This window comes from Balearica regulorum, chromosome 1 (assembly GCF_011004875.1).
Source record: "Balearica regulorum gibbericeps isolate bBalReg1 chromosome 1, bBalReg1.pri, whole genome shotgun sequence".
NCBI classification, from domain to species: Eukaryota; Metazoa; Chordata; class Aves; order Gruiformes; family Gruidae; genus Balearica; species Balearica regulorum.
Window position 1 is genome coordinate 79,408,900 of NC_046184.1, and position 20,958 is coordinate 79,429,857.

Here is a 20,958-nt window from a genome sequence, read left to right on the forward strand (position 1 = left end):
TTCCCAGAAATGCTAGCCTGACAATTAACAGTATTCTAGTAAAAATATTATAGTATAGGTAAATAGTAGGGTGGGCAGTGGAGTTAGGAAATAATAGGTTAAATACAAATCTTTGCATGGTATTGAAGCAGGATGGGAAAGTTGATTTTTGTCTTTGCTATCAATGTTGACAATTTTTAACATTTCTTCCCTTTGGAAAAAGAAGGTCACTTTAAGTACCAAGCCTCACATTCAGGGGCAGTAAGTCATGATATTGGGTTCATGCAGCACACATCGTTCCATAGTACAAGCCTTCTAGTGCTCAGAACATAACTATGTAATACGAAAGACTGCACTTACACAATAGACCGTGTGTTTGGTGGCTTCTGCCCATAGTATGTGTATGGAGCTGTTAAGCTACATAGCTGACATGTGAACTCTCCTGTAGGTTGAGCTTCTTTGGGAGCATCCATCTTTAAGCTACCTACAAGAAACACAAATATTTTTTAGCTCCACTGGGAACATGCCTGCAAGAAGATTAAACTAATGTGGGACATCTGGCTATGCAAATTAAAATCCAATCGAAAACTAACTATTGCAAACCTTGATTAGTAAATATTTTCTCCCAAATCAAGTTGGTTTCCCATGTCCCAGTTAAATTTCCAAATTCCTTAGATAGGTTTAGAAATTGCAGGCTGGGAGCCTAACTATAAAGTTCACCTATTCATTTGGAACTTGATCTATAAACTAATTTAGGTAACAAAGTACATGGCTGTGATCTGGAGAATCCTTTGCTCAACTGAGGCCTACGGTCCCTAAACGCTTCCCAGGAAACGACTCCCTGTCTGCTGCGCAGAATCCCAATCCAGTTCTGCAATACCCATCTCCTTCCACAAACGGCAAATGGAGCTGTGACAGGGTTTGAGACCCCGTTCAGGAAGCAGGTACCCAGAAAGCTGGGTGTTGCAATGATTTACTATGTCTTTTTTTCTTTGCTTCTGGTTCACCTTCCAATAGAGTTTTGGAAGCTTAACCCTGGCTCCCTGTTCTTACCTGCTTCCTAAGGAAAAGAGGCTGATGTAATCACCCCAAGCCTCCATAGAGTGTTGGCCCATTCAAGCCACACAGGACAGAGGAGGAGGTACCTTTAAAAAAGTTTAGGTCCTATAACGTTTATGAAAATAGGCAGAAGAGGGAGACTCTGCTTTATCCTCATGGAGGACACCCATATATTTCTATAAATCAGAGAATCTGCACGTAGGAAAGCTATTGTCCGTCTGTCTGAAAGATTTCAGACACACGTTACAAAGGTGTAGCTATCAGTCACGAGACATGAATCGTAGGACGCCATGGTAAGCTTTGGTGCTTACAAGACGACTTGTTTAAAATCTTGGCCATTGATTTACATTTGGGAGCTTATACTTCTCTGATATCACTTTAGTTGAGAGTCACAGCCTGCGTTTTTCAAAAAGCATGGTCTGGCAAGTATGCTTTTAGGACTGATTTTGGTATGTATGCACGATCAAATCAAACACAGCTAACCACGTGCATGCCCAAAAATTGCACCTATCCATGAATGAAATGTGATTGCTTGTTTGCAAAATAGATATCTTTCCTCACCTGCACAATTTTCTAGAATAGACACATTCACCTTGCAGTTAGCAAGAAAACTCAAGCTTTTAGCTAAAAGCCCTCATGCTTTTCATGGCATGCATTTTTCTGCTGCAAACCTGTAAGCTTTTTTTAAGTGAAGCAGAGCTGGCATCAAACTGTTAGGAAGGTGAGCACTAGGAACTTGGATTTGGGCAATATCTCAGCAGTTAGGTTGTGTGTGCTCACAGCTGAGCAGACATACAGCCTGCCAAAAGACAGCAGGTCATTCCCACTCTTCTAGTTTTGCAGCCATACCCTTCCCCTGCAGAAGTGATTCAGTTCACTAAGGCCATGTCTCTATTTATGTTTTAGCTCAGCTCAGGGGTTTTCTTTGGGAACAAATTGCCTGACTATCCCCGCTTACCACACTTGGTTTGCATCGTGGAGCAGTCCTAAAGCAGCAAACCAGACAGTTTCAGATGAAACTAAACTGAAAGATGTTCTCCAGAAGCTGAATACACCTAACACACTCCAATCTGAATGTCCAACTAATGGCCATTCAGTCTACAAACTAGGAGCAGAGGTATCCAGAATCAAACACCTTGGTCTATGGTTTCACTCTTACTGCATCACACTAGTTACTAATGTGGTAACTACATTTTTTGTTTTTTTCTTCTTCCAACATCTTTTTTTCTCTTGTTTTAGGGAACTAAATTGGCTTGCAGAGGAATCCAACAACTGCTAACAGTAGTACAAGGTAAGAGGAATAAAACTGCACAGCCAGGAGAAAGGGGTTGCTGAGATGAGGGACCTGTATTTCCCTCTTTCAATGACAGTAAGCTGCTATTTCTGCTCACTCTGTGGTGAAACTGAATCCTTAGAGACATATGCTGCTAAGGTGAATTAGGGGCAAGGTGAAGCAGAGCTGTGACTACTTGTCATCTAATGTTCCAGAAGAACAGGGAGCCCCAAGATCCTCAGAGGTTACAGAGGCTTCACAACACCCAGTTCAGAAAACCCTAGCCTGTTAAATACTGAAACTCAATTTTGAGAATAATTTCCTCTACCCCATCATTCCTTCACCACCAGCCCTTCCACTGCCATTCCTGGCATTTCAGTAGTACAGGTTGTTCTTCAAATGTAACACAAACGGGGCTGGGTACTGGTTTAATAAATAAATCCAACTCATGAATACCTTAGGCAACTACATTTTTTGGAAAGTGATGCAATCCTTGGATATCATGCATTTTCCCTACCTCACAGGGATGCGTGAGAGAATTTAATTAACTACAGTGCTTTCAGATTTTTCAGTTAGATATGAGGCATGTATATGCTACCTGTTTCTCCCTCTATATTAAAACTGGGATTCTTCAAACTATACACAAACTCAACTAAGAAGTCTGCTTTTTGAACCCTGCATTTTAGGTTTACCAGATAAGTCCCCCAAACATGCTCAAATTTACCTTTTCTGTAGGTAGTCAGTAGCAGTACCAAGACACCCATCTGTCTGAATGAGATTCAGTCCCGAAGATTGTATGCAATTTTTTGTAATCAATCTTTTTTAAAAGGGGGAAATAATTAGCCCCACAAAGGTAGAGTATGGAAAGTCACTTGAATCAAATATAGAAGACCATCATGGTCAACTTTTCTTTAAAATACAGCAAAACACTAAGAACAACAACAAAAAGGAGTATTTATGGCAGTGAGGATCATAGACTTTGGAATGAATGTGTCCTGATTCCAAGTCAAAATAACAGCCCTGGGTTCAGAGCTGAAGTACGTTAGATATAGAAACACCTGCTCTCTTATAGACCATTGGCATGTGGAACAGAATCTGTTCAGTGACTACCACTGGGAAGGAATGGTATCTATGTACAAACAGATTTTTGGCTATGCCAGTTGAAAAGCATATGATCCTGCCTGCAAGGCACAGATGAATTTATGATGCTTTCCATTTTACTCCCAGCTTACAAATCACTGGTATCAGCTGTACCATGTTTTATTTCACAGGGAACATTATTTGTCCTGAGAGTTTGTCTACACAGTAGCACTTGGGAAAGTTAAGGTCAGTAACTCAAGGTGTGAAGTTAATACACATGCACATTTCAGGGTGAATGCTCCCATTCAGAAGTAAAGTTTGCTATATAACAAAATAAAGCCATTTTCCTTCTGAAGAAAGAAATTTAATGGCAGATGTAATAACCTTTTAGTTTATGCATGTGCTTCACACCTTTAGTCTAAACCACCAAGCAGACAAATCCTAAGATGCACTCTCTCACAAAGCTTTAGTACTTCCAAAATGCTCGTCTGCAATTAAAGAACTGTATCTTTGTCAGATAACAAATACACAGAACCAATTTTGGGAGAAAACCACAGTCGAGACAGACATTGGTTTATCACACAGTAAGCTCATTCGTTTGGCCCTATACACCATCTTAGCAAGGTGCCTGCCTCCCCTCCAAGCAGACATACGAAGCATAACTGAGAACTTGTTTCTCTCTAGCATACCAACAACAGGATGAAGGATCTCTTGATGAGATAGAAGTCTAGGGTACTAATCCCTTCATAAACATGACAGGCAAATTTGTGACCTCAAGTGACTCAAATCATCACCAGTGCTAACACTGGCTTTTTCTCTTTTCCTTGAAAATTTTTGAAGCAGCACCATGTCACAGTAACACGTCAAATACCTGTCTGGCTGGTATGTGCTGAAGAAGTATTTTAGAACAGCTTGTTTAAAACTGAATTCTGCCCAAGCATTTGCCATTTTGGCTGGAAGCCGCAAGGTACTTAAACACATACTTACTTTAAGCACATGCATAGCTCTTCTGAAAAGAACACGGCTACCCACACATGCTTGATTACGAAGCAAACATTGAACTAGCATGCTCAGCAGAAACCTGCCAAGTCAAGCCCAGAATGCTGCAGGACGTGTGTGAGGTTGGCCCACGTGTCATGGCAAAAGGTAAAGCACACAGATTTGAATGCCATACTAAGGAAATAATTGCAGCAAAAGAAAGGCGCAGGTTAGATAGCAGCGCTGTAAGAGTGCTTCTCCATCCTGTGACTGATACGTGATATGGATGTGGGGAAATGGCTCTCAGTGCAGTTCTCTAGGGACTCCTAAAAACTTCAGGGCAGTTCTGCTCGGAGCATTCTGCTAACAGCCCTGGAAGGCATGCCAGAAATAATAAATCACCATTAAATTGTCAGGGTCAGTGGCAAAGTAGTGGCACAGATAAGTAATCTGATTTTCTTTGCTTCAAACCTCATTAGCACAAGTCTTCACAATGCATAGGTTAAGCCCCTCTTAATACTCCACAGAAGACTCATGCATTTCTAAGGTCACTGATAAGCTAGAGAAACTATACAAGAAACAAACTGCCTACAAACAGATGTAGACTTTGATTTGAATGGGTGTCAGATAAAACCAACATTGACACACCTTTAATTCTCTCCAATTAAACCCTTGCTTCTCTTTCCTGCCAAGATTTTCCTGCAGTATCCACTGTTGATGACGATGACCTATTAAAATATTCACAGCTTGATTCTCTATGGGAAGGAGCGCTCTCTAATAGAAGGGTAGGAGCCACAGAGTTCATAGCCTGGTAAATGCCAAGTTATTTTGCAGTGTTTGGTGTGACATAAATTTAAATACACTTCAGCACCAGGAATGCACTCGCCTTCTTCAGAAAAATCTGTTGCCTAATTGCTCAGGTAATACATGAAACAGCAGAACCTTCTTACTTGCTAGTTAATCCCCAGGTGAACAACTCTCTCCCTCCAGTTCCTTCACATTATTGCCCTGAAGGCATGTTTAGGTCACCTGCTGGCTGCGGCCATGCTCTTCCTTTGAGGTGACTTACCTTGGGTTCAGCGTAACAAATTAGCCCAGGAATGCAATTTCACCAAGTGTGGCCATTTGGAACTTTTACCCTTATTACTTCTCCCAAAGATCACTTGATTGAATTAAACCTTGACTTGTTGCAGCAATTTCTCCCTTCAGGCCAGGGGGATTGTGCTGGTATTGCTATGCTCTCTCTGCTCTGAAGGAATTGAGATCGCTGCAGCACACAGGCTTCCCTGTAGGTATGGGTCATATAGCAGACCCCAAGCCCTGCGTTTTAACAACAGCTTGTGTGGACTCCCTGTGGCTGTATGATAAATGGCCAAGGAGATCGTAGATGGGAAAGCGAGCACGTCTTCTGAACGGTTGTAGGGAATGTGTGAACAGGCTGTGTCAGCAGAAAGAGAGGAGACAAGTACATCAAACCCCTTCTTTAGGTAAAAGGGCTTTATGAACACAAGATGAATCTCAAAAAGGCATCTATTGATGCATGATTTAACAAAGCTCAGAAACAAACACTTAAAAAAACCTAGCCCAAGTACTACTTACTTGATTACGGCAGGCAGCCAGCTCTGAATTAGCATTTAGTAAAGAAGAATCTCAAATTAGGTGAGAATTTAACAGCTTCACACAGGAATGCTGCAACAAGGCACTGATTAACCAGTATGTACCACTGTCCTCTAGTGGGCACATCGGACCTGTACAGCCCCTGTGACAAGCAGTATCACTCTTACTAGCTGTAGGGAATTTTCATTTCAGCACCTCAGCTGTTTCGAGTGACCCAGCTGTAAAAGCCCAGCTAACTGGATCACATAGTAAGAGGGAATGGCAGAATAAAATAAAAGCAAGCTGCCCAAGCATGCATGGTAGAGGCCATCTGCACATCTGGCTGCAGAGGCGCAACAAATGGTGGATCTCCTTGCTGCGTAACAGAACAAACAACCCTGACAGAAAAGAGATAACTACAGTGTCATTAGTTCTTCCTTTCCTTCCCCCAAAAATTAATCTATGTTCATATCTGGTTTTCTGCTCGATTGCCCCTCCTTCCTCTTTCGTCTCCTTATCTTCCAACAGGCTTTCCTAAGCTTATCACATGATCATCATCATCCACGATGCCATTCTAACATTCTGTATGTAAAAGGGCCTAAAAATTAAAGGAAAGCAATGCAAGCTTGTTGCATTCTTCTCACAGCAGAGTTATAGGGACTTACTTACTGGAGAGGAGGTAACACAGGAGATCCAAACATCAAAGTGTTCACTACAGTGAACATCGGTTCTGGATTACAGCTATTCCTTGCCAAAATGGGGAAACCAGACCTGAGGTCTGACTTTATTAAATCTCCCTTCTGGTATAGCCACAATAAATAAGCATGCTATGGCCATAGGTTACCCCCTGCCCTGAACTCATTCTGTCTTCCTTCCAAACTGTAGCTCCCTATTACAGCTTTGTTAGATTAATATCCATAGTGGGGAAGAATAAAAGCTGGTAAGGGTCTATTAACATGTAAGTGATGATGGTTCCTTTTAAGTTGTCCTTTAAGAAAAGTTATGGAGGGCCACACATGTACCATTGAAAGTATCGGCTTGGTTAAGCACAATCTAAACTTGGTGCAACACTTTCCAACAGAGTCTAAAAATAGGAACACCAAGATTTTGTGGAAATACACAAGGAGAGGGTAACACAGTGTTTCAGGAAATAAGATACTGCAACTTGACATAATCCTGAAAGAAATAAATATAGCTTCAGTGATTTATCTCCCTACAGAAAGCAAAGTTGGTACTGTAAGGAAATACTCAGGCCCCACTACGTGGGGTTGCATGTTACAATGTCCTTGCTGCGACAGCCAGTGCCCACTTTCCCTTGTGACCAGTGAGATGTTCAGCATTAATATATTTGCGGATGAGAATTCTTTCCAGTAAAATGTGACTGAGGCTCTCTGCTACGACTGAGCTCAGGCTGAGGACTGCATAATGAAGTAAAGCAAAACCTTCAAAGAGAAAAGAAAACACAAAACTGCTGGGGGAAAGTGTGTGTATGGGGTAAAGACTGTCAGCTTCAAGAAAGCCTGAGAATAAAAAAAGAACCGGTACCTACCATACATATAACTTTCTCACACACATAGCCCCACACACCTTCTTACCATTGCCTCTGAAAGACATATTCCTCAAGTTTTGTTATCCTAGCTATTGTGAACAGTGAGCATGAGAAAACACCAATTTCCAGCAAGTCTAATAAAGCAGTCAACTGTCACTCAACCCTTAGCAAGCTTTCTTTTCCAGGGCACTTGCTGGGAGTTTTGTTACAAAAAAATTACAAATAGGTGCCTTGTTTCACACCTTCACACAAAGGTCATTTTAGTTTTGCCCCTTTGATTAACAGTTTACAGTGGAAATAAGTCCTTCGGTCAGGGGCTAGCAGCTTCAAGACTCCCTGACTTAGACATACGGTGAATTCCTATTTTCTAGCCATGTAGCAATAAGAAATAATGTGAATTCAGCCAGGCAAAAACATGGTGAATTTTTAACATGTTTTCAGGTTAGTTTTTTTGCTCCTCCCAGAAAGACTTTGCTTCCCAACCAGTATTTGGATTACTTTGCCTAAAAAATATACAAGTACTAAGGCTGCACTTACTTCTTTCAACACCCAATACTCTCATCAAATAGGCATCAAGGCACATACACAAGAACCATTTCCATGATTTTCTGTAGGACACAGAGAAATGATACTTGTTTTTAGACAGTGGGAGACATGTTTTGCCACAGACAGCCCAGACATTTGTTTTGTGCATGCTCTGTGGTCTGCACAGCCTGTTCTCCAGCGCATGTGTGCTTATGCTCTTGCCTTCCAGAAGTTCTTTTGGACACGTTTACTGCTCTGTTCATCACAGGTAAAACTGGAGGAAGGTGGGTTTTTCACATGTGACAAATTTAATAATGGATGGAGATGTGTGAATCCTAGAATTCACTATAACCAGAGTGGACTGCTCCTACTGGGCCACATGCTAGGAGGGCAGACATAGAGTTCTGCCTTTTTGCCCAAGAAGCTCAAAATTCAGTGAGAATTAGCAGCACTCTCAATGTGTCACACATACTTAAGTAACTTTCGTTTGGCTTCAGATCTCTGTCCAGCAAGCATAGGTGGGTCTGACTAAGATTTCACTGAGGTCCAAGAGGAAAGTGTGGACTGCAGAGTGGAGCTAATTAAGCAGCAGTGTTGATGGGGTCTTGATAGAAATTTTATACATCTGTTTATGTCAGGAGTTTTTAAAAGTACTGGCTATGGCTATAGATAGATAGACAAGGTTTGTGATGTTTGTTACAGATGTAAATGCAGGTTTCCTTTTTGCATATATGCATACCTCTAAGTGTGATTAATTAGTAATAACTTTACTCAGCATTAGGAAAGTTATGACAATATAAATGAACAAGCAGGGAGGAAGGCTTAGTGGAAAATTATCATGGTATGTAGTTAGGAGACTTTACAAGCAGCAGCATGGTTAGCCAGCCAGTAAAAAAACAAATAGAAAGAGCAGGTGAAAAATTCTTTCACCAGGCACTGAGAAAAGGAACATAACAAAACACTCACTGACCCTCTCTTGCTTTATCCTGGCCTAGAGCAAAAACCAAAGAACCTCAAACCATTGCAATCACATACAGATAACTAATACCTTTCTTAATCCAAATCTCAGGTTTGTGCTTACCTATTGGGAGTTTTGGGGCTCTTTATAGCTTTTTTCATTTATTGATTTTTATGCCAGTGTAAGTACTGCTTTAGCAAACAGGCCAGCGCAAAGGTAACATACAGGCTACAAAGTTTAGCATTTCAACAAGCCTGAGGAGTAAATCTCCATTCCAAGTCAGGTTAACAGTGGAATCCAAACCCTTTTCCTACCATTATCATCAAATAGAAACTGTTTTTAGTCAGTGCACCTCCAGGCAGCCCCAGGTTGCTGCATCTGTGCAGTGTAAAACTGTCAGGGGACATCCACTGTTCTTGATGTAACCTTGTCGTATTTGTAGAGATCACAGATGTACATCTTGACTTTATTTGAGGCAAGACATAAAGTGAGACAAGATACAAAGTAATGCTCTTGTTGTAACAACAGCTACTTTCCCTGACAAACTTCTCCCTTTACATAGGGAAATTAAGGCATGAGGAAAATATTTTTGGCATGGGATCTAGAAGCACAAATGTCTTAAGTTTTGTTTATATAAAACATACCATTTCAATTGTAAGGATATAGTTAATGTGACATTTTCATGCTATAATTACTTATGCTGACAAAAAAGGGTTCAGATCAATAAAATTTTTAAACTATACCAATTCAGGGAAATTAATTGACAAATTGTATCTTTGCACTGGTATACATCCAGTGGTCTCTCCAAGGTGGTATACTGGTAACATTACAGCAGGGGAAAAGCCCTAACTGAAAAAAAACCCCAACCTGTAACCAATGCACAAACCTGTGAGTACTGGCATAACACATACACAAATCCAATTCTTTGACTCATAGATGCCTAGAGATAGAAGACAGCTCAAGAGATTATTTAGTCCATCACACCCAAGGCACAACTGGCTTTATTTTGATGGCATTTGGCACTGTTTATAGACTCCTACCAGCACAAGTGCCTTAGAGACAAGTAGTAGGTCAGCGAGCAAGTCTGGATTAAGTGTGAAGGAAAGCCACATGATTAATCTCTCTCCTTAAGCAGCGAGACCACTTCTAGCATCACTGAGATATGGAGATATTTATTTGGGTTCTCAGAGCAGATTCAGAGAGAAACTGTGGTACCCCACCTCTCATATATCTTGCAAACCTCCTAACTCTCCCTTATTTTTCAAGAGGAGTTGAGTACCCAGTTGTTTCCACGGCTCTACGGTTGTCTTAAGTCAAAAGATGTAATCCCAACACCACCTTGTTCAAAGTGCAACCTCATATTAGAAATGCCTACATGTGACAGCAAAGGAGAATTTCCCCTACGTTCCCTAGACTCCTTAAAGCTCCTTCATTGTGTATGTCCAAAAGCAGTGCCCTCAAACAGCTCTGAACTTTCCTGGAGCCCTCTCCCCAGTCCCCTTTGATGCTGCATCCTGTACCTCCAACCTCAACACACAAAGTTCCTTAGGAAAAGCAATCTGTGGCCATGACATTCTATTAAAACCCTTGTGTGGAAAAAATAAATAAATAAAAAAAATAATAAAAAAATCAGAATCAAGCTTTGACTCTAGATCCAGAATGATGAGTGTCTCTTGTTAAGCAGTCACCCTGGTCAGCACACTACTCTCAGGAGGCTCATGCTCTCTCTTGACCTAGACTTCTAACAGTTGCTTCTGCAGTGTGAAGGGGAGGGTCCCTCCGCTCTGTGTAACTCACACTCTAGTGAGTCAAGCACTCTGGAGGGGGGGAAGTGCAGATTTGAAACTCCATATTTTCCAGTACAGACTTTCCTACTCCAATCAAAGCAGGGGTCTGAACTCTGCGCTCCCACCTCTGCTGCAAGGCTTCGTCTACTCGCTGTCTTCTGTGACGGAGAAGCCCTTTTCTCTGCCTCCGCACCAACAGATGAGCCAGCCTGGGCCCTGTCCTAAGGAGGGCTGTGGCCACGCGTCTTCCAGAGAGGGATCCCGCCTGGTAAGGAGAAAAGAAAAACCTTTTTTTCAGATCCCAGACACGCAGTCTGCTGAAGAGAGATTAAAGAGTCATTCCTTTTATTTTTAATAATATCAACTATTAGCGGGAACTGCTCCCGGGGACCTCGGGCTTCCCGCGCAGCCTGTGCGCTGGGGCTGCCAAGAGGGCCCGGCCCTCTTCCCCGGCGCAGAAAGGCCGCAGCCTGGTTCAGCCAGAGCCGCACACAGGCCGCGGCGCGGATTTCCCCCCACCCCCCCGCAATTCCTGTCCACCCGAACTGCGCGGCACCCACCCGAGCCGCCACAGCCACCACCCACGCGTGACGACAGGCTGCTTCCGGCTTCCCCACGCTGACGCTGCGGCGTCAGGGCCCAGCGTCGCTTCTCCTTAAAGGGCCAGCGGCGCAGGGTGCCGGCGGCAGGTGGCGCTGTGTGTCTGCGCGGGGTCCTGCCCGCCGCTTCCCTCGGGGCGTGCGCTCCTTCCCGGGGAGGTGAGGTGAGGTGAGGGGACGGCCCGGCCCGGCCCGGCCCGGCGGGACTCCTCGGGAAACTGCCGGTCACCGGCCCGCATAGCGGTGGGGGACCAGCCGATGCCGAAAGCACTTGGAGTTCCAGGGGGGAAGGCGTTTTGGCTTTGGAAACGGCAGGTCGTGCCTGGCCGCGCCCAGTGCAGCAAGGAGCAAGTGACTGAGGGCGGATGGGCGACACCATCCCGTCAGCCGTAACGCTCCCCATAAACTCATTGTGCTGCGAAGAGCATGCGAGATTTAAAACAAAAAAAATCAGAAAATAAAATTCTGTGGTCAGTTTGTGTTCAAAGCAAACTGCCTGGAGGATGCCCCCAGCTGTGTGGATAAGAAATAGGGGGTTTGACCAAGTTGACCAGTCTTCCCAGTTGACTCGGACAGTCTTCCCCTACAGGAGGTCACATAGCGACCAGCGTGCAGGTACAGTTTTACAGTACACAAGTCTGTTAACCACTGCCCCGGCTGTATAATGGGATTTCATAGTCCATGGTGAATGCCTTCTAAAGGGACACTGTAACTAAGTCTTCTGCATACAAATGCAATGCGGTATTGCAAAGGTTTAGTCTTAATTGCTGGGTTGCACCCTGCTAACTCGTCCTGTCTTTTTTTATTCTTTATGCTCTGAGTAGGAAGGATTTATCAGCGTTTTCAGATCTCAGGGCACTTCTGCTCTTATATCAGCATGTGCTCAGCAAGAGGTAAGAGTCCTCCTCAGACTCCTGAGTTAACTTCTTACACATCACCTCTGTGAAATGGGCATCAGTTCCTGTGTGTAGTGGCTCTGCCTGGCGTGGAGTTAGTAATGCCATGAGATACAAGGTCATGCTTAGCAAGAAAAGTGGAGCAAGGGAAGTTTTTTGAAAGTAACTTACTGAGAGACTGGCAGGGCATTTGTCTGCAGGTGGTGAGCGACTGCTTTTGTATCATTTGTAGTTTGGGGTTTTTCTCCCCTTTCCCTACTTAAACTGTCCATATCTCAACCCACAAGTTTTTTTTCTCACTTTTTCACTTTGATTCTCTCCCCATGCTACTGGGAGGGGAGTGAGCGAGCAGCTGCATGGGGGCTTACCTGCCAGCTGGGATCAACCCACTACACCATGACAGCCAAGTACCACTGAAATTGATGCAAAATAGTCTAGAGAAAATCTGAGCACAATCACTAGTGAGGGGTTTAATGTTAAAAAAAAAATCTCAAAAGTAAATACTTTATTTATGATAATTTATTTGAAATACAAGTATTACGGAGTAAAGGTGGTCTTTAATACAAAATCTTTCCTTGCTCATATGACAAGATAAACCATTTTTTTTCCATTTATTTTTCTGTTCTTGAGCCCTAAATGTCGCCGATGTCTTCTCTCAGGCTGCCCGTAGAGTACACTGTGAAAAAGATTGGTCTTGCTGGTTTTGGATGTTTTGCAGATCAGAAGATAAAATATCCTTCTGAGCCTTTGCAATACAAAAGTAACGGCTTGTGCTTCATCAGATGGTTCTTCATATACGGGCTGTTTCATATCTCCATAGGTAGACATAATAACAGCTTGGAAGAGATTGATCAAGACACAGATCATCACCAACATGAAAGAGGCTAGGAAAAGACCACCCAGGAACCTGTTGGATGAAAATGCGGTATCTCTGAAAGCTGAAACACAGTAAGAGAATATGGTCTGAGCTGAGTGAATCATGTTATTGTAATTCCATTCATGCTGCCCAAACACAAGGTAGCCAAAAGCCATAAATACAAAGAAGTACACCACCACCATTAGGGCCATTGAGGAGATTCCAGGAAGGGCTGCCGAGATCGATCTTTGTGCAAGACGCACGTCATAAATGAATTGAGAATATTTTAGAGTTTTCAAAACTACAAGAAATGCTAAAAAGCCCATAGTAATCCTTAAAATCTTATCCAAATGAGAAACTGCATGAAAAGGAATGAAATAATTTGGGTGAAGTAAGTAAAACTTCACTATATCTGCTCCCACCTTAAACTTTAGGACCTTTAAAAAAACAGAAAGGAGGAATGCTGTTTTTAAGCTAAAGTTGATTATATTGGAAACGTTTTTAACATAATCTTTTTTTTCTTGGCCTATGGTGTGAAGCTCATCTGCAATGTAAATGAACAGAAAGGCAAGAAAAATTACGAACACAAACATTTGAGCTTTAGTTTGCTGATGAAAAACGGGGAGTGCAAAAGAGTGTACCGGCAAACTTGGTTTTATGATCCCAAAATGAGACATTTCAAATATGACTGAGATAGTGCAAAAGAGATCTGCATCTGAGTTAAATGTAGTTAGTTCAATGATCACAGCCCATGTCTTTTCATCAAGCCAGTTGCTCTGTTGTAGAGCTTCCAGCCTTGTCGTTGAATTAGCTCTTCCTTCTTCAGGGAAAAAGTAAAACGTGTATCCTGCTGGTCCATATGTGTGCAAATGTCCATATGAATAATACATCCATGGAGTCCTGTTTCGCTGGTAAGTGAACGCACCGTAACTTCTGGCATCCTTGGAAACAGAATGGTTGGCAACCTTTGTCCAAGTGCCAGCGTAGTCACCTTTCTCTGGGATGTCAGTGCCATATTTGTGAAGACAGTGGCTTTTACTGATCACAAAGTTATTTCCAAAACTGTGAGGATGGAAACATTTTTTCTCAGTACCTTTAGCCCGCACTTGCCTCATCCTAGGCAAACCAATGATTTTGGACCAGCTCTCGGGAAGAAAGGTTGGCTGAATGTCATTGTGGATCAAAGGCAAGAACAAGTCATTCACCCACCCATAGATATGTTCTAGCTTATCTACACTGGAGAGTCGCGGAGAGAATTGGTTATAGATGAATCGGTTGTAGTGGAAACTCTTGGCGTTCTCAGTGGAATAGGCAAAATTTAATAGCAGTGTTAAAAAGACAAGGTGACTGATGAAACTTTTTGTGAAAATAAATGCCTTGACTTTCATTTTTGCCCTTTTCAGCATGTTTGCAATTTCATCAGCTTCTAAAGGCTTATACTGCTTCGTGCCTCTGACTTTAGCAAGTTTCAAGTGCATCTCTCTCATCTCATCAGCACTCATTGTTTCTTTAGCCAACTTAATCTCAGAATACTTTTCCTGAGTTAACCAGGTGATGTTTTCACAGTATTTTGGACGAATTGTATTCATAGCTGAGAAAAAACTGATTTTTAGAATTGAAAGGAGAAACACGTTCTCAATAAAGGAGATTGCAGATGCTAAAAGCCACTCTAGCGAAGTCTGATAGCCATAAGATAAACCATATAACACAATGAAAAATGATGATAGCCCTGTGACAGCTATAACTAGTACCCACGAGAGATAGACGCACCACCACCAAAAAACTATGTGCGGTCTCTTGCTAAAGGGCATGGAGGTAATGCTTGGTGGTTCCCTTTCATTCTGAAAGTTGCCCCCTTTTTCTGTGTAATTATTACTAAAATTGGAATTTGATGGTAGCCTTCTCTGGCAGGCCTTTGCCATCGGAGGGGAATTTGCGATTACCGTCTGCTCCTCTGTTCCAATTACATTTGCATCTCTTTCAGAAACTGTGCGATTACTCTGGTTTCGGGGAGCTCCCTTGCTTCCTGTCTTTCTGGAACACGGTGGGATCTGGGAGTTGCTGGCGCCAGGAAGGTTCTCCAAGGGACTAATATTCCTTGATTGTGCTGAAGTTTCTGAAAGGTACAATTTTTGCAAATGTTCCTTCCAGTTCTTATGATTTCCAGACAGGAGGGGTGAACTTACTTTTGGGTCCATCTGAGCTGCACCCCGAGTAGAAGGTTCCTTCTGGGAATACTTAAATAAGGCAATTATAATCATTTCCACAGGTATGGTAACCAAAGCACATTCAATTCCTACTGTTATTGATCTCAAATACCTCAAGTGTATTGGAGATTCTTCATTCTTGTCAGCATTAAAGAACATAATGTTAACAAGCAAGTTTAATAATAATGTTGCTAAACACGAAGACAACCTTTGGAGCCTGCTGAAAGTGCCAGTAAGAACATGAGCAAAAATTGAGAGCCACAGATGGCCCTCTCTCAGGCTGTTGGCAAGATTAATAAAAAAATAGTCGATTCTGGGCAGAGGTGTCTTGGGGTTTGTGACGGAAAATGTCCTTTCTATTAAGTGATCGCCCTTGTCAAGAGAAAGCCATTTCCTGCACATAAAGAACCAGATCTTCCTGGTGGACATATTCTCAACTTTGGCTCTGCTTAAGAACCAGCTCGGAGATGGGCCCTTGTTATTGTGCCAGACCCTGAAGGAACAAATGTCTCCCAAATCCTTCTTAGTAGTTAACAGAAAGCAATCAATGCTTCCTTGTTGGAAAGATGGAAAATGTGGGTGCTGTAAACAATGGACATCACTCTTGCCATTCTGGCCAATGAGCTGAAGAAAGACATCGGCTTTGGTTCCAGCTCCCCAGCGACTGCCTGTGTATAAAGTGACCAAAAAGCTCACTTTATCAAAGGGGTCATTGTCTGGAAGAACTATAATCTTGTCTTTGCTGTCCCTGTCAGCTCTGTCTTTTCTCATGGCCCAAAGGGACAAAAGAAAGTAGACAGCAAAAATAAAGAGCACTGTTAAGAGGGTCACTGGGTTTTTAGGTATATCTGCTATCAGTGTTTTCCCCAGATCTACTGGGTTGGGGGTAACTATTACTTTGGCTGCCAGGAACCTGATGTTGAATGTGGATGCATTTGATGCAGTGCGGACTGACAGACTTCTGCGACTCTGCTTCATATTGCAGATGCAGTGTACCCTCTGCCAGTTGGTCAAGGAGCCAAGCCTGCACATGTCTTCTCTCCACAGACTTCGAACCCCATCCAGAAATAAGCACCGATCACTAAAAACGTGTATGCTCACCAGTCTCTGGGTTTGATACCTTATGACATAGGGTGTCAGCAAGACAATGGAGATGTTATGAGTATCTGTACCACTTTCTTCAGCTGTGGCTGTCAGCAATGACTCTGGGAGACAGATAATATAGGGAGCCTTAATGTTACAGTCAGCACTAGCTGTTTCATTTTTGCTTGCAACGGTCGACATGTTGTGAAAAGCAGCAAACGAGGCTATAGGATGAGCATGAGTGATGTTGGCACCTGCAAACACTAGCACCTTGAAAGTAACTTTTAATTTTGTCAGGATCTGGATGTATATGCTCTTGGTATTTCTGTTGACTTCAAAACTAAATCCTCCAGTTGTGTAAGCTTGTGTTTTATCAGGTCCCATTGCTAATTGAAAAGTTGAAGAGTCCTTATCTTTCCTAGCAATAGTAATTTCTGCTCCTTCAGGCATGATCCCTAGTAGATCCCCATTAGCCTTGGTCTCTGCCATTTTGAACCCCAAGACCATCGTTGCAATTTCTGATGTGTAACCTAACCAAGGGAAGGGGTTCTCATCAAACTCAAAAACAGCAGTGGAAATCACAGCATCATGGGGCAATCCTGAATAATTTCCCTTTTTCAGTGATGGATAAAAGCAATTCCTGCAGGTGTTTCTGATAGAGAAAGCATTTGCAATGTTCCAGGTTTCATCTTTCTTCAGAGTGATATTCCAGTGTTTGGTTTCCATTAGAGTTTCTGTTTCTCCAGGGACTTTGCCCTGGAAAACTATCTCCGTTAAATTTTCCATGATGGAGAAGACTTGTTTAACTCCGCTTACATTGACATTCCTGCGATGCAGAAGAGCAGCTTTCAGGATGTTGGACAAACATCTTAGTATTCCACTGGTCTGAATTTCTGCTTCCTCAGACCAATGGCTCTCATTCCTCTGTATCTTCAGCACTCCTGTTACTTCTGTCAGTTTCCTAATGGCAAGGTCTTGAGATCTAATGTTCACTTCATCAGCTTCCTCGGTGACTTGAGAAAGAGAAGCAACTACTTGGTTGATTTCCATTGTGCTCTCAACTGAAATATTCAGGGCTGTTTTAATCAGGCTTTCCCGAAACTGAGCCTTAGAGAGCTGGAGAGTTGGTGTGGCTTTAATATAGTTTAAGACTGAGGCTGCCAGAAAAGCCAAATAACCCGCGCTAAAATAATCTCCAGTCTGGAGATAAGATGTCATTGGTGCGCTTAAACCGTTCACTGAGGCCAGCAGTTCATGAAAAACAACAGCTAGTGGTCGACTGTTAACGGGGTTCTGCACGCGGACATATAAACTCACTTGGGTAAACGCCCCAAGGGAATCACGGACTTGAACGTAAAGCGTCAAGGCATACTTCTCAGAGGGCACCCCAACTGGGAGAAAAGATGGAGGAGTTTTAGGCTGATAACCAAAGTACAGGATTGTGCCAAATGTATTTTCCTCCACAGAAGTTATTTTGGTAGTTTTGGGTACATTGGAAGCTACTATCACTTTATATGTTAGAGGTAAATTGCTGTCAGAAAATCCACTGCATTGAACAACAAATTTTGTCAGAAAGGCTGTACCCCAGTGTGGAGTGATGGTACACTTTCCAGCCCTAGGAGGAGAATTTACCTTAAATGCATATCTGTAGATCGAGGACCTACCATCCCAGGTAGTTACTTTTAACTGAAGAATGTAGGATCGATAGGCAGTCTTTGTAAAAGTCAGAGCATGTATAGAGAGGTAAGCACCATACCTCCCTGTTGAGGTTCTGGAAGACCAGTCAAAGCTAATTTCTGTAGAGTTTTCTGAAAAAAGAGACCAGTAGTAGACTGGCTGGCTGTTCATTCTACAGTTTAGGCATTTTCCAGACAAGGTAAATCTCTCCGTTGGAATTAGAGTGCTACCACAGTTTTCAAGGCATGCCACATCCAGAAGGAGTGGGGAGCCAGGCTGCACATCTACAGTTTGGTCGGCATAACTCCTCCTTCTATCCTTTTGAATTACTAGACGAAAGTAGTATATGGCATTTCCTGGGAGGGATTCTGGTTGCATTACTTGAACTGGACCTGAGGGTGTTAACCATTTCAAATCCCTCTGGGATGGATGGCATCTCTTTCCTGGGCTGACTTCCCTGTTTTTATAGTCTGACACCTCTTTAGTGCAGTACCAAGTAAACGTGATTCCCTTTAGTCCTTCCTGTGAATCAGGATCGTAGGATGCAGAGCCATCGAGAGTCCAATTGTCAGAAAAACCCACTGTGCGGAACGTGCCTCCTGCAATATTTGCCACTAGATCGGTGCTCTCAATCTGAATATAAACTTTATCTGAGCCCCTGAGGACTGTTGTGGTCCTAATTGGGGTTATTGCAACAGTGAAATAAAACAGATACAACCCGTAATCTAAAGTAAAACTGGGAACAGTTAAGTGTATCATTTCTACACCATACATCAAAGAAGAGTTTATTGGGTTTGACCAGTCCGGAATAGTTGTTGTGTCCTGAACAAGATAGATTCGCCACAACGGCTTGATAGATATACCAATGTTGCAGTCTACTAGCAATCTGACAAAGAGGTAAAAAGATGTCCCCTTTTTCTGATGCAGGATAGAGGTATGAAGAACAGGTCTCTGAATCCACACAGTGTCTATGTAACAGGCTTCTTTCTGGCAAGCCACCGGTGCTTCTATGGTTTTTGCAGCATAGTTGTTGACCCTGACTCTTAAAAGAGCCTGTGTAAGTGCACTTCTGGTGCAGTTCACTTTTGCCACAAACCCCGTGTATTTCTCTGGATCAAAGGGTAAAGCAGAGCGACGGACAAAACGTGTGGCATTTCTTATGTGATCATTGTATGTGTACGTGCTATTCTGGAGAAGGCGGTCTTTTTGTGTTCCAAAAAGCTGCAGATGGAAGGTCCACTCGCATTGTAGCATTGGATGTTGTGCAGGGATAAACCACACTAAATAAGTAAAGCTTTGAAGAAAAGAAGGACGGCTGCTGCTGAAAACGTGGACTTCAAGGTCTCTTTCTGCCAGAGACCTAAACAAAGCCCTCTTCTGATTCATATAAAGGTACATATTGAACTTGTACCACTGGAAGGCCACAAACTCTATAGAGAGTAAGTAGGAGAGCTCCTTGTGTTGGTAGAACACAGTACGTGTGTTAGGGTCATCTGTGGAAATAGGGCTGTTGTTTCCATTGGTTATGTAAAATGTTCTGTGGTTGTACCTGAAAATGTAAGTGCTACTGTTGGTCTTCCCTGGGTGAAGGTTGAGATGGGTGGGAGTTTCTCTGCCTGCACTTAGGCTCAGGGTACCATTGAGTAGATGTAGTTCTCCCGTTAATTCCTCAAACTTCTTTCCATCAACATGAAAGTAAATGCTGGCCACCACCAACTCACCCAGGCTTTGAGGTGTGGGAACGGCACAGAAGTTGCTCTGAAGAGTAAAGGAACTGTAGGAATGGAGCCAACCTCCTATGGCCTGCGTGTCCACCAGTTTGTAGGCCAGTGTCCTTGGAGTAAGGGGCTGAAGCCTCCAGGACAGGCTGAGAGGCTGTCGAGGAACACTAAGGAGCTTGGAGCTGACACTGAGGACATGCAGCAAGTCAGGCTCTACTTTGAGAGAGAGGCTGAGGCTTATATGAGGCATCTGCTCAATGCTGACCGAAGCAACGTGGAGCCCATGGTGCCTGTAACGCACAGTCAAGCGATAGCTGTAGTAGGTGTCACAGGTCTGTTGCAACTCGGCTGTTGGGTAGATAGCAGGTGGCAGCGTATCTTGGTGCTCACTGCTGGGAAGGAGCAGGGTAGAGGGGCTGCCTCCCTGGCTGCTGAAGCGGTACTGCCAGCTGGCACTCTTGAGGTGTGCACACCAGCCTAGCTCTACTGGCTGCCACGCATGGATCAGGTGTGTCTGCGGCCAAAGCACGAACAGCCGCATATCTTGCCCAGACATCTTAATGCTCACGTTGCGGTGAAAGCACTCGGGTGCAGCGCATGAAGCAGATGAGCATTGCACTGTAAGGAGGCTCGAGGCCATGGGTGGAGGAGCGCTTCCTGGTGGGAGGCCTGTCTGTAGCATGACCTGGCCTGACCAGCGCGAGGTGTTCTTCACCCAGGCCGAGTTCAGGTACCAGAAACAGTGAGGTGGAGGTGGTGACCACCTTTCTTTCCTCTCTGCCTCTGGTCTTGCTCCTGGGGCAGGCTGGTAACGCATGTTCATGGTGCTGTTCCACAGGCATGAGACCCAGTGCTCCTTGTCCTGCTGCTGAGAGACTTGTCCGTGAAGGCCCCAGCAGGTGACCAGCAGGGGCGGTGGCTGGAGACGGGGAGAGGAGGCCCCCAAGCCTTGGGGGCAGCAGCTGAGCAGCTGAAGGAGGAGAAGATGGAGTGCTGTCATTGCGCTATGAGGTGAAGGAGAGGAGGGAGCACAGCCGTTGGGAGTGCAACCTAATGGAGGTTGACAGTTGAGGAGTCCCAACTGCTGGAGAAGGGCTCCAAGGAGACCAGAACCAGCTCCCCATCCTCCTCCCTG

The 20,958-nt window shown here is 43.6% G+C and overlaps 2 protein-coding genes across 6 annotated transcripts in view; both read right to left on the reverse strand.

Annotated features, from left to right (window-relative positions):
• The window catches only part of CDPF1 (cysteine rich DPF motif domain containing 1), a 29,435-nt gene extending 17,990 nt beyond the window's left edge, over positions 1–11,445 (reverse strand). Inside the window, exons 1-4 of one of the 5 annotated variants that reach the window (XM_075760656.1) lie at positions 11,345–11,445; positions 10,910–11,049; positions 4,647–4,741; positions 340–463 (exon numbers count right to left, since the gene is read on the reverse strand). In XM_075760656.1, coding sequence (XP_075616771.1) covers positions 340–452 — 113 coding nt within the window. In that variant the 5' untranslated portion in view covers positions 453–463; positions 4,647–4,741; positions 10,910–11,049; positions 11,345–11,445. Of the gene's footprint in view, positions 1–339; positions 464–3,035; positions 3,135–4,646; positions 4,742–9,311; positions 9,477–10,909; positions 11,050–11,344 lie in introns of those variants that run through there. The other 4 variants (XM_075760646.1, XM_075760665.1, XM_010310845.2 and 1 more) reach the window with 4 other exon arrangements.
• Positions 11,446–12,858: 1,413 nt separating this feature from the next.
• Positions 12,859–20,930, reverse strand: PKDREJ (polycystin family receptor for egg jelly). The gene has a single exon (XM_075760563.1). The coding sequence runs from the start codon at positions 20,821–20,823 to the stop codon at positions 12,859–12,861; it is 7,965 nt and encodes a 2,654-aa protein (XP_075616678.1). The 5' UTR covers positions 20,824–20,930.
• Between the last annotated feature and the right edge of the window lie 28 nt (positions 20,931–20,958).

Excerpts from the sequence above, each read along its gene's own strand:
- PKDREJ (XM_075760563.1), bottom strand. The coding sequence starts at position 20,823 with ATGACAGCACTCCATCTTCTCCTCCTTCAGCTGCTCAGCTGCTGCCCC.